This window comes from Misgurnus anguillicaudatus, chromosome 7 (genome assembly GCF_027580225.2).
Source record: "Misgurnus anguillicaudatus chromosome 7, ASM2758022v2, whole genome shotgun sequence".
Classification (NCBI taxonomy): Eukaryota; Metazoa; Chordata; class Actinopteri; order Cypriniformes; family Cobitidae; genus Misgurnus; species Misgurnus anguillicaudatus.
The window spans coordinates 37,737,635-37,751,971 of NC_073343.2; the positions used below are offsets into that span (position 1 = coordinate 37,737,635).

The window sequence follows — 14,337 nt, forward strand, 5'->3', positions numbered from 1 at the left end:
ACCAAAAACCAAAGTGGAGAAGATGATCATTAATTAATTTTTGCGTCTGATATGAACGTAATACATTAATACCTTGAACGTAGATATAAAAATGAACACTTTTCAGAAGTTTAAACTGTGATTCTGTTAAAGGGGACATTCCATGAAAATCATGACTTTTCCATGTTTAAGTGCTAAAATTGGGTACCCAGTGCTTCTACCAACGCAGAAAACATGAAAAATTGCAACCCTGTAACTTTTTATTGGTAAGGCTCTGTCTGCAAGCATTTGAAAAAATAGGTCATGCGGATTTCGCTCCCCCCATGACGTAGGTAAGGGCTCCTAATATAATGATACCGCCCCTTCAACTGCGCTATCCAACCATGAAGCTACCTCGAGTGAGAGTGACCGAGAGAAAGTATGACTGACAGCATGACGCGTTTGTATTCCCTCAAACACAAACAGGAGCCTACAATCTTATAACTTGTAGTTTTAATATTTCTAAAGATTGAATTAACGTTCTAAAGGATTAACCTGCAAGAGAGAGAGCGAGTGAGTGAGAGAGAGCGAGTAAACGAACGAGAGAGAGAGAGAGAGAGAGAGAGCAACACGACGGTTCGCTTTCAAGTAAGTTATGTTGTTTAATGTGTTTCTCTGAAGTTTATATGAATGAACACGAGGATTAATGCACTGCACGAGACAGAGTAAGAGAACAACGCGTATTCACTATCATACACAATAAGTAAATATGTTGTTTAATGTTTCTCTGAAGTTTCAAATGAATACGAGGAGTAACAAGATAGATGAGAGACTGACAGAAACGCGAATGTTCAATCACAATAAACTTAAACATGTCATGTGATCTGTTTCTCTAAAGTTTAAGCATTAAACGTGTTGTTTTATTACAAATTATTTAAATGTGCTCGTGTGGTTTGGTCAAAAAGTTTACTTCTGAGTGTTTGTGGAAGTGTAATTTATTGTAACATGCTGAAAATCATTGTGCCTGTTAAAAACACTGGCAGCATATGAGACCTAAAAGTCTTTATTTTTATTCCACAATGTTCCCCATCTGCTGATAAACATGTATTTAGTATGCATAAAACAGATAATTGACTTTTTAAACTTGTTCAAATATATAATGCTTAACATCGCTCACTAACTTCTTTCATGAGAGAATCTTCCTCGATGCTGTCATGTCTACAGCGTGAGCGCTTGAGACTCCGCCCACCTGAGCAGCTCGTTTGGATTTAAAGGGATACACACAAAAACGGTGCATTTCTGCTCAGACCCATAAAGTGCCTTTTTTAACATGCCACAATAAATTACCTATATGGTATTTTGAGCTAAAACTTCACATAATATACTCTGGGGACATCAAAGATTTATTTAATATCTTAAAAACGTCTTGTGGAATGTCCCCTTTAAGCACAAGCAAACATGCTAAAAGACAAACTACAGGAAAGTTAGGTTAGCTAGTGGATTATATCAAAAACCATCAGAACATCAACATGGCCATGATTTAGTGAATCCTCACCTCCAGATGAAGTAATAAACTGGACTGATGATTTAAATGTTGACATAGTCATATGTGCGTTGTTAACTCTCCGGATTTTGTTATGTTTCGTAGCTCTGCTCCACTCGTTCACTTTTCTACAGAAACTGTTTGGTTAGTGTCGTGTGAGCTGCAGACTGCGAGCAGATTGGATTTAATTTGGCGCTACGCAGGCAGCTTGGTGATGATGTCAAAGTACCGCGAGAGCGATTAGAAAGCAGACTTCTCCGTGTGATTTCCGAATCACTCTCGCGGTACTCTGATGTCATTTTTTTTGGCTGTTGTTGAACCACATGAATACCCCCGTCTGCTTTACAGTCACTTTTGCGCCGTGATAATTTGATTTCATATAATGATCGGATCGCGCAGTGCCGCATGAAGTCAAATGTACCAAATATCAAATAGCCGACTGTATATGAGCTTCAACCCGCCAAAGTAGCAAGTGGAGCATGCGAATGGTGAGTGATTCAGATGTCAATTTATGAATGAAAGTGTCAAAGTTTTGTCACACACTGTTAAGTATTTTCACGCTTTTTTAAATGGGTATACGGAAATCCTTGACCTTTCCTAGTGGGTATACTGCGTATACTTGCTGCGTATCACGTTAGATTACAAACAAACAAGAAAAAATAGAGTTACAAGACCTACTCTAGTAATCTTTCATACGGAGCGCTTCATTTTCGCGTTGCTCTTTCTCGTTATCTGTAAAGCTCATTTATGACTCTAATTTCGCGTATTCGCTATTATACTAGCATCTATCAAAAGCAGTAAACTCAGCGCGTCATATTCAGCACCAAGATGACTGACATATATTAACGAATTAAATGCAGCACCAAACAATTCCGCACCAACCAACAGGCTGTAAAATAAAAAATGAAAACGACTGAACAAATCAAACGAACGCAAGCCAGCACGGAGGCCCCTATTGGCCGGGGCCCCTGGGCTCAAGCCCAATCAAGCCCAATGGTAAGTCCGGCCATGATTCTGATGTAAACCAATTGTTTATGTTGGTTATTTTGGTAATGTTTTTCATTTTGTTTTCTCACTGGTTAATGAGACATGAGATGTGACCGTCTGATCTGTGCATGTTCATGTGTTTTGACTTTGGAAGGCGATGTGAATTGGAGGGTAGGATTGTGATTTCATTGCTAGTCGGCTACTGTTAGCATTTTTCAAAATTAGATCCCTACCTTTAATAAGAAAAACCTGGATTTGTCTCTTACTTTAAAACAGATGCTTAGTTTGTGGTATTTTTATGAAAACCCAACAACAATTTAACAAATATACAAACTCATTTATATTAAAGGACAAATGAAACTTTTATTAACCAGTGTTCTTTTGCGCTTTTGCTTCCATCGTTGTCCTTCAGAGTTGCCAGATCCGCCAGACCAGTTCAGCCCAAACACAATTAAAGGGGCCATGGCACAAATCTATGGTGTCCCCAGAGCACATTTGTGAAGTTTTAACTCAAAATATCATAGATAATTTATTATAACGTTAAAATTGCCACTTTGTAGGTGTGTGTGTTTTGGGTGTGTCCTTTAAAGAGTAACTAAACCCTTAACCAACTTTTTTTAGTTAATGATCTGTAAGAATGATGCTTTATTAATGCTGTTCATTGATTTTAGTAAGTTTTTTGACATTTGGATATTAAGTGTTTCAATACTACAATATATGGTGTAAACGTCTGAGTGCTGCCCTCTTCAGGTTGAACGGTGGCTACTGCAGTTGAATTTTCCTATTGGATGTTGGGTCCAAAAAGTAACTCGTGACGTAAGCAGGTTCAAGCTCACCACGCCCTTGTTACGATCACCACATGCTTGGTACGAGCTTAGTTCGTCCCCTCTATCTCCGTTGGGATCTGCCCACTTTTCTTGCATTTTTCAAATATTGCCTGTGGGTGGAGTCAGGCTCTGACCAGGGGTTTAGTTACGCTTTAAAATGCAAACGAGCTGATGAAATTCAAACACTGATCACAATGATGTTGGTTTGTGGCAATTAAAACTCAATTGTGCTTTTCTCTGCACTAAATGGCAGTGCTGTGGTTGGATATTGCAGATTAATGGGTGGTATTATTATAATACACTGAAAAAAATGATTCATTGAATTTAATAAATTCTCAAGGTAAGTGGTTGCAATCAATCCATTTAAGCTACATCCAAACAAAAGTTTTATATTTTATTTTAAGTTACTAACCTTTTTTGTTTAAATGTAGCTTAAACAAATTAATAGCAAGCACTTACCTTAAAAAAATTGATTAAATGTAATGAATATTTTTTTTCAGTGTAAGAGTTCTTTATGACATCATAAGGAGAGCCAAATTCAACGACCTATTTTTTCATGTGCTTGTAGAGAATGGTTTACCAAAACTAAGTTACTGGGTTGATTTTTCACATTTTCTAGGTTGATAGAAGCATTGGGGACCCAATTATAGCACTTAAACATGGAAAAAGTCAGATTTTCATGCCATGGCCCCTTTAAAAATTGGTTCAAAAGGTTGTTGACAACAGAATTCATAATCCATTACTATCAATTACATCAATTGTTGCAGCCTTACACTTATTATTAATAACTTTATTATTCACACAATAATTAACAGAATGAGTCTTTAACATATTAAATAATGTGATCGGCATTGAAAACATACATGAGATGGCATCTTGTAAAGTAAATTTTAATTGGAATTTAAAAAAATGTAATATTTAACAAATTAACAATTATAATTAACTGAATGCATGATTGAGCCAAACCAACTAATACCACAAAACATCTTGAAATTCATTAGATTTGTTGTTAATGCATAAAGACTTGTGTCTTAATTTACATGTTAACTTTGTAGATTTTCTCTTATGTCATTGCCTCCCTAAGATGAATAGCTTTGTGTTTTCCTCACTGCTGTAAATCGCGTTGAATAAAAGCATCTGCTAAATGACTGAATGTAAATGTAATCTCTGAACAAAACTGTGAGTTACGTTTGAAAATGTGCTGAGTAGCAATAATGGGTCGTACTTCATCACCTCTCTTGACTGTAGTCTGCAGTCTCTCTCTCTCTCTCTCTCTTTCTCTCTTTCTCTCTCTCTCTTCTTTGCTGAACTCTGTGCTGACTCTGGTTTACTGTGAAACTCAATTGCTGAGTATTGCGACTGAGGTTTTTCACAGGTCATTTTTCAAAGTGAGTCTGCTTTATCTCGGCACACAGGCATCATTACAGACGTGACGCTGTCTGACTCTACTGCTGCTGTGCATCTCTCCATACACTCCATTGAGAAAAAAGTGTTTCTGGACATGTTTAATCTGTCTTCTTTTCAGTCCTGTACTGCTCCCCATCCATCAAAGCGCGCTCGCAGCGTCCGCACGTCAGACCGCTGTCCCGTCGCAAGAATAAACCCTCTGTGTGCACCTCCTTATCTAATGTATTTTTAATGCATGCTTGACTTTGTGCGGATCTGTGTGTGTGTTTATGTGTGAGTTTGTTGATGTGTATATGTACTCTCTCTCTCTCCTGCACACTGTTCGTTTTTTCATTTTGTTACCAAACCGCTGCGCCCTCGAGCACAGAAACGCACATACCGGGAAAGTTTCCCGAATATCACAATCTATTAGCATCTGTTTCTTGATTCGCTCTGAGAGCAGCTCGACTTTTTGATTTATGGCTCTGATAGACAAATTTTATATTTACAAGCAGCAGAATAAACATTGCAAATTTGATTCTGGCATGTAGCATCTTGCCTTGGGGACTGTTGTTTATTATACGACTTGATAATGTGGAGGACGCGGCGAGCTTGTCTGGCCATGAAATGAAATATTACAGAGATTACTGGGATGTAAGGAAAGCATTTCTGTTTGTTTCTGCTCTTTCTGATAACATTTCATAATTAGTCTTCTCCTGATTCAGTCTTGCACAGCCAGACATTTGACCATCTGTATACCAAGTCTGATCTATTATGCAGCGTATTCTGGGAAGCAGTTGTAGAGTCAGAATTAGCGGAGGATGCGTGTCGACCTTTTGTGTGTTTTTGGAGACACAGAGATTCTGGCTAGAAGGCACAATATTAGATTCAGTTTGTGGATAATATCTAGACTGTGTTCAAAATATGTAGTGCCTTGACTGCCAATCTAACAAAATACACACACATGGTGATGCTTTAATCGGAGGGCAGTGTACCTGGTTACCATGACAACACTTTGTACGTACTGATGCTCTGTGTTTCACATTCAGTCTAAGTGGAGAAATTGACAGATAAATCTGGGATTATGAAGTATTAAACTGTTGCAGTAATATTCATTTCCCCTTGACCAAGCAGAAAAAAATTAGATTTATTATCAGGTATCACAAAGACACACTGAAGACTTTACATAGTACTGGTATTTAATTTGCAGTGTTGTGCACATGCTAAAATGTTTGAGATCATTTTTAGGGCTGCAAAACGATTAATCGCATCTATTTGTTAAAGTTTTTGTTTACAGCATATATATGTGTATAATAATTATGCAAAAATAATTACACATATATGTATACTTTTAAGAATGTTTAATATATATATATATTTATATTATATATATATAAACATAAACATACACATGTACATATTTCTTAAACATATACTTGCATGTGTGTGTATTTAAAAATACATCATTATTATGCACAGTACACACACATTTATAATGTAAACAAAAACTTTTATTTTGCAAATAAATAAATAGACTAATCGTTATGCATCCCTAGTCATTTTATACATCAACTGTAAATGTTCCTGTATCTCAGGTGGTGTTGCATCATGTTAGCAGTGCAAAGCTTGGGTTTAAATCCCAGCAACACATATGTAAATGGATACCTTAAATGCATTGTAAATTAGCTTTGGATAAAAGCATTCACCAGATGTGCAAGTGTATCTTTACTGTCTAATGCTGGATTCACACCAAACACGGTACACTCTTAGAATGAATTTGTTAAAAACAACACATTAGTGTTGATTCTGGGACAATATACTTAATGCATTGTCCCAGAATCAACCCATGTCTGTGTTATTATTGAAACAACAACTTGTGTTTTATTTTAATACAAAATCAACACAAAATGACACATAATGTGTTAAAATTACACTTTGGGGCGGTTTCTCGGACAGGGATTAGACTAGTCCTAGACCTAAACACTTTTAAGAGCTCTCAAAACTGAAAACAACTTGCACTTACATATCTTAAAATACATCAGTGCCCCTTGTTTTACCTCAATATGCACACAGGTAATGTTTTAAGTAAGGCATGTTTGTTAAAACTAGTTATATTCCATAATTAAACTAAGGCCTAGTCGTGGATTAAGCTTATCCTGGTCTGGATAATGTGCTAAAAGCTTAACGCACAAAGTTGTGTTAAAAATTAACACATCCTTTCTAAGAGTGTAGAGGTGGCAAAAACGCGCTATTTGCACGTATGTTGGATGCTTGAACTTGCGTTTACTCACTTTATTTTCGTGAGAAATTCTAGTAATTCAAGACAATCACGCAGAAATTTGTGTCATGGGAGGGGCTTCTGCTACTCCGCTCGCTTCTTGAAATCATGTCACTATCTCCTGATTGGTTAATTTGGCGCGATTTTCCGCCAACGTTCAGATTTTTCAACTTGTGCGTTTCCTGCAGCAATGCTCAATTCATTTCATGAGGTGGATTTGCATCTACTGCGCCACGCCAAATGCCTCATTCGCGCTGCAAGACTTTTAGACATGCGTAAACGCGTCTTTACATTAACTTAACATTGAAATCACTCACGCTTCACACCTCTACCGTGGCTGGTGTGAACACAGCATAAGAAACGTGCACCGCTTTGAGACATAAAAAAATTGGGTCACCTATTATAGGCGTAACAGTCACTGACAGATATTTTTATATTGTACACGTATTATCCCAGCAAGCAAAAGCTGTCATTTCACCATCTATGACACCTGATATAGTTTGGCTATGAATAAACCACTTAAAAAAATTGTCTTTTTAGCACAAATAATTGAAGATATTCAATCATGTAAGTAAACAGTGAATACAAGGTGTATGGTTTCATTTATTCATTTCATTTATTTTTGGCCTGTGGTTAGATGTCTAGCCTTGTTTTATCGTAGATGTCTGGGCTGTGTTTGGATTGCCATTAGAGGTATCAAAATTGCTTACTGGGATATTGTTCAATCTTTTAAAAAGTACTCACTTCAGATAGCATGAAAAAAATTGTCAAATTTCTTCCTCCTAAATTGGAGTATCCATCAAAGATATTGAGTAAAGAAACCTGCGTGTGACAATCTGACAAATTTGAGTTTATGTTTAGAGTGCATCCACAGATCAGTGTTTTGGTATATTTAGCGATTTATTTAAAGTGTAAGTACAAGTGGCGAGGCTACATAAGGGCTAGGGTGGCACTGGCCCAAATTGACGGCTGGCCCACCCAGTCAGAAGAGGCACAAAATATGCTTTGTGGGAAAGCAGAAGAAATCACTCATAAATGATAATAATCTCTTTGATAATAATCGCTTAAATACACATCGTTTAGAAATAAAAACTACTTATATAGAATGTTTATCATTGGCATGTGTTTCTAAACCTTGCAAATCTTAACATTCAAGCCATTTTAAAAGATTTGAGCGCAAGACGACGTAAAAGTGAGCTGTTTTCGGTGCACACAGACGCACACACACACTGAAATAGACACACACTTGTAAGCCCACTTATGGAGACAAAGAATCTCTCAGCGTTTGATGGGATAAACAAAAAAATTCTTGAAATACAGTCTTGGCAAGTATTTTCTTAAAAAACAGTCAATTATATCTTAAAGTGCAGGCAAATTATTAGTATTCTGCAGTTAGCCAACTCAAAAAAAGACTGAAGTCTCAGAATAGATTCATTTAGCTGATAATTCCCTATCCCAAAAGATTTACTACAATCTTTTTAATTAGAAGGAAAGTCATTGCACTCCAGACTTCCACGTTATTTGACCCTGCCGGTTCTGCCTGAAAACCCTGACACCCTGTTTAGCCGTGCAACAGCTCTCAAACAGTTAGTTTGATAAATCACACGTAAATCTTTTGACGTAGAGTAAAGCTTCAGTTGTATCCTAATCTGGTATTCATCACACCGTAGTCCAGTTCCCTCATGGCTTGACATTATTGTAGATATGCTCAGTCGAGTCGTGAGCAGGGATGCATTTGGATTCCTAGATCATTCAGTTGATAGATTTTGATTGCCTCGGCAGAGAAGGAAAGCGTGTAATCCAGAGGGATTTCTCCAGCAGTCTGGACGGTGTGAGATTGCTAGCAGCACCTTTTTCACCATTTTTCATTTATTTGATCCGTTCTCATACAATAAGCCATCTAGAGCTCCAACCTGAAATGCCAGATTGATAAACTGTCTGAATGGACGGTGCACATTTTTCAAGTTGGTGTCTCACTAGAGACTCAAGTAAAATGCCACCAGTATCTCCAGTAAGTCTTTCTGGTGGGCTTTTGATTTCTAGACCAATCAAATCCCACCAGAAATATTGTGCAAATGTCTTTTGTATTAAATAAATTGTCCTCTTGATATATGTGAATACGTCTAAACCAACCATGTTCTCACATGACAGCTGGACTGGAGACCTGAAATGCCAGATCCATGTGTTTCAGTCTAGACCAATCAGAGTCCACCAAAATGGTCTATATTTGCATGCAGATGTGTTTTGTTAATAGTAAATTGAGTTGCACCAGATGTTGTCCATGTCGTTTTTGTGTATACAGTCCTCATGATGTGGAAAAAGGTCTCACTTGGGGATACAGCGGTACGAGGAGCGTTTCCTATTGGGATTGATCACCATGACAACCTCTCGCTGTTGACCGATTAGGAAAAAGGAAATTTGGAACGGATCACCTGTATGTCAAGCTGTTCATGCGCTCTGTTATCAAACAACTGCAGCCATAAACCTCTGTTGAGCTCTGATAGCACTTTTATGAGTATGTTATGTATTGTGGGGGATTAACAGCTCGGACCACACGGACATTAAGGTGTTGTTATATACAAGATCAAAGTAAAAAAAAACAAATGGGTTCTTGAGTGTAAATAAAAGCTGAGCGACTCAATATTCAGATTTTACATACAGTATATATGCAGGTTTTTTGTGATCTTCAGATTAATAAATATCAATACTGTAATGCCCAGGTCCCAAGGGGTAACCTTCCGGTCTCTCTTGGGAAGCCAACACGAAAGTGCCTTAAATGAGATGCAGAACACGGCATCCAGGGGTGCGAGGTTGGATCCAGATCCAACTCCTCCCACTTTATATACGTTGCTTCATCAGATGAACCAGCAAATTTGCATTTTTCCTGCGCATAATTAGTTGCAAGCCATGGTCACCAACGATTGCTTTGATCAATATAAGTCTATGTTTAATTAAAGGTGCAGTGTGTACATTTTAGTGGCATCTAGTGGTGAGGTTGTGAATTGCAAGCAACGGCTCAGTCCACTGCTTACCCCTCACTTTTGAAACGCATAGAGAAGCTACGGTAGCCACCACCGAAAAACCATGCCATTGTCGGAGACAACTTAGTAAAAAAAGTTTGTCCGTTAAGGGCTTCTGTAGAAACATGGCGGCACAAAATGGCGACTTCCACGTAAGGGACCCTCTGTGTATGTAGATAAAAAGTATCATTCTAAGGTAATAAAAACATAATGATTCATTATAAAAAGGTCTTTTTACACCCAAATGATATCGTTTTATATATTATTTTGCATTTCTGTCAAGAGATCCTTCTAAAAATTACACACTGCACCTTTAATTATATAGTCGAGAAAGATTCATAATTTAGTAAGCAATGATCACTTTTAGATGTAAGGGGAGGTAAGGGACACTTAAGGCAGAATTCCGACAGGGTGATATCACTGAACGGTTTAATTTGTAATAACATTAACATAACATTATCCCACTTATTACACAGATAGTTGCTCTACAAGTAATATATAAACACAACATTTGTATTATGTATGTTTATTTAGCAAATTTGTAAGAAATGTAAATCTTTTGCCAAAGAGACCTGTTTCCTAATGGCTATAAGCAAAGACGCGTTCAAACAAGTTTAAAGTCCTTTCAAGATTTGTTAATTTCATTATGCATATTTATTCGGTATTCATTTATAAGTATTAAACTGCTTCTGGTAAAATGAGTGTTATTGTTTGCTTTTACTCCAAAACATTATTAAAATAAAACTTACGTTTCACCTTGAAGGCACTACTTTTATTGTAGTCATATAAAAGTAAAGTTTGTTTTTCCATCAAAAGAATAACTTAATTGAGTTACGACTAAGCTACGACGTGTTTTGTTGTAAAACTGCCGACCAACCAAAATGCAGTGAGAAGAGATCCAGCTTTGCTCCCTGGATCTGGATGTCGCTACTGGCAGGCTCCGCCAACTTTGAGTTTTAAAAATGCTCTTCTCAAACCTATGGGTGAAATCACCGAAACTACGCAAGATGTTTTTTATGGTTTATGTTAGGTCCTGAAAATAGGATACATTTTTTATGCAAAATTAAAAAAATTATTTTCATTTCGAGGTGAAATATATGGCCTATTTTGCAACAGCTTTTAACATGGCAGATTTTTTATTTTATAACAATATTCTTTACAGCTCGCATTCATTTTTCTTTCTTTATCGTTAAATGACTATTATGATGTATTATGGGTTGTTGAAAGTTGTTATGTTTCCTATAAAGTTTCTTTCTTTGTTTTTTCCTCTCGGTCTCTCTCTCTGTCCTGTATCCAGCATTTGTCTGAGCTGTTGGCTGTGGTTCGTCTTCCTTTCATTCACCCCAGTTACCTGCTGAATGTGGTGGACAATGAGGAACTGATCAAATCTTCAGAGGCCTGCAGAGATCTGGTCAATGAAGCCAAGCGTTATCACATGCTGCCTCACGCCCGTCAGGAGATGCAGACGCCCAGAACTCGCCCTCGACTCTCCGCAGGTACCAACATCTCTCTGAGATAAAGTCCTTACATCTGATCAAGTTGCGTGCACATCCCTGTCACCAGATTAAGTGAGCCGTCTACTGCATTGAACTCATGACAACACTCCACATTTTCAACTATTTGATTCATATTTTGTGTCTATTTATAAATTAAACTATGCAGAGTTGTTTCATCCCAAGGTTGGGTCAGATATAAACATTTTCTGGGTTCATTTAGGTTTTGAAACAGCAACATTATGGAGTGAAAATTAGCCCTTTGTTGATGTGCTTTATGGTGATTTTACTTTAGTAAAGGTGTAAGGTAAACCTTACATTCACATTTTGTGAATATGTGAAAATTAAACTCAGTGAATGATTTTGTTGATCAATCTTCGTGAAGTACATGTTTGAGAACTGTACTGACCAATCAGCATCCAGGTCCATATCTATCCATGTCTGTTTAAGATGCAGTGAATAGAAATGGCCCTGATCTCATACGATGTCTCCTCAGAGCCGCTCTTGAGGCGAGGATCTGAATTAAAGTCACAGCGTGTCAGGTAGATGCATTAGCGCACCAGTGTCTCTTTATTAGTGAGCTGTACCCAGTGGGTTAATTTCACATTTGTGTACTCAGACATCAATATTATCATACTGGACAACCCAGTTCACCAATGACCGCAGGGCTTTTTATACTCTCTTCATGTGTTATACCCCTGTTTAACAGATACATGATGAGCTTTTTTTGTTAATGTCACTTAGTGGGTGCATGTAATTGCACCGTTTAGCTTTGAAGTTGCATGTTTTGACCAAAGGTTAGAAAGACAGACCAGTTTTTGGTTTGCAATCAAATGCAACAAAGAATAAATGACTTATTTTCATTTTAGGGTTAGTTATGCCTGACTTTGCATAAAAGATGGCAAATGCACAAACAAAACCATTTTTGCATTTATAACAGGACAGGTTGGCAAACCAAAGCTTCAACATTATAGATTAAGTTTTGAGTTTTTGGTGCTATCGACTTTGTCTTCTAAGATGTCCACCACTGTTTTTGGTCATGCCAGTTTTTTAGTGGCATTGGGGAAATTAAAATCCAGAAGGCACCATGAATTCTTTTGATGTCATAATCCGTGGCTGTGATGTGCAGTGGTGTGGAGGTGAAGCGGGCGAGGATCGACCTCCTGCTGCTGTTCTCTAATGTCACAGTCAGTAGGAAAAAGCTGAAGACAGCGGGAGTCTCATATGAGCTCAGGAGACAGAATAACACAAATCCTGAGCTATGATCCTCAGGTGCAGGTAATGTGTCCATATGCAGTGTAAGATCAGAGAAAAAGACTTCTATTGTTGTGTTTCCTAAATAACCAGCAGCAGAAGTCCAGTCAGCGTTACCTGTTAACGTGTGTCTGAATGTAAAGTTTGTGCTGTGCATGTGAGGGTTGTTTTAGTTTGTCTTGTATGTAATTTTCAGTATTTACGGCACTGGTATAGTGATAAGTGAAGCTTTACTCTTCTTTTAGTCTGAATAAAGTCTAATATGCACAAGCGAATATACAATAACATCAGTGTCCTCGGTTCATTCTTGCTAACTTGGAGTCTTTCTTCAGTGTATTAGATCATTATATTGAAAAGGATTTTTGCCGTACAATAAATGCTCTCAGAGGTAATTCATTCCTGCATTTTCATTGGCCTTTGAAGGCTTCGGGCGAGAGTCTCGTATTTTTATCTTTTTTCGAGAGGTGAACGTTGACATTTAATTTTCTGCCTTTGCAAAGGCACGACCCTTCCTGCCCCAAGTCAGTGTTTTTTTTTTTTTTAAGGACGATGTATGGCATGAATTTTAATCTGGATGATAAGATCATGTATAAAATATCTGAGCTTAAAGCCTGCACACGAAAATCTGTACTTTCTTATTCTCTAAATAGAAATTCGATTTTTGTAGGCAGACCTTCGTAATAATGTTGGGGATCTTTTCTGGCACATGCTGCTATTTTCTGAATGTCAGACTATGTGTGTTTGAGCCTCATTTGTTATCTCCCCAAAATTGTGTTTTTAGCCTCTTGTTATATCCCTTTTTCATAAAAAAAGTTTTTTTCTTCTACTGAGATATTTCTTTTCCTCACATTAATATGGTTTTTACTGCGTGTGAATGTGTTTCTATCACTGAATAAAACTAATTACAGGCACATGAATTTGTGACATGTGCAGTCAGCATGGAGGAAAACGTATTCATATTTCATATATTCATATTTAATTGGAAAACACCTTCTGTTCATCTGTAATTTGTCCCTGACAAAAGCTACTATGCTTGAAATGGGGAGAATATCTGTTATGCATTCTTAATATCTACAACATGAAGCTTTAATTCCTCACCAAATGCACTGACAGTATAAACACAAGTGTACTGTGAAGATACTATAGTACAGTATATATATAAGACATAATATACACTGCATTCAGAAAGTATTCAGACCCCCTTCACTTTTTTCAATTTTGATATGATGCCACCTGATACTACAATCATTTAAAGGGCACCACACAACCCCCCTACAATGAAAAAAATCCACTTTTTTAACTCTTTCCCCACCAGTTTTTTTTTTAAATGTTCCTAGCCAGTGCCAGTTTTTTATGATCTTCACAAAAGTTTAATGCCTTTAAAAAAAAACCCGGAAATAAATATATAAACATACAATATATCAAATGAAACAGACCATCTGTATTTCTATCTTTATTTGATTTCTTTTTATGGCCTCTCCTAATTTTGAGCAAAAAACTGAGATAATTGCATTTTTGTAAAGGAATTTTGTAAGAGATCAGATTCAGAGCGATGATACATACAAAACATACACTGAGTTTTTACTGTTTT

General features: G+C 37.1%; 1 protein-coding gene across 3 annotated transcripts in view; it reads left to right on the forward strand.

Moving 5' to 3' along the window:
• Positions 1-14,337, forward strand: part of LOC129417437 (kelch-like protein 29) — a 108,480-nt gene that overhangs the window by 70,089 nt on the left and 24,054 nt on the right. For all 3 annotated transcript variants that reach the window (XM_055172100.2, XM_055172101.2, XM_073869892.1), the window contains exon 8: positions 11,297-11,495. In XM_055172100.2, the coding sequence (XP_055028075.2) occupies positions 11,297-11,495 (199 nt within the window). The remainder of the gene's footprint in view (positions 1-11,296; positions 11,496-14,337) is intronic.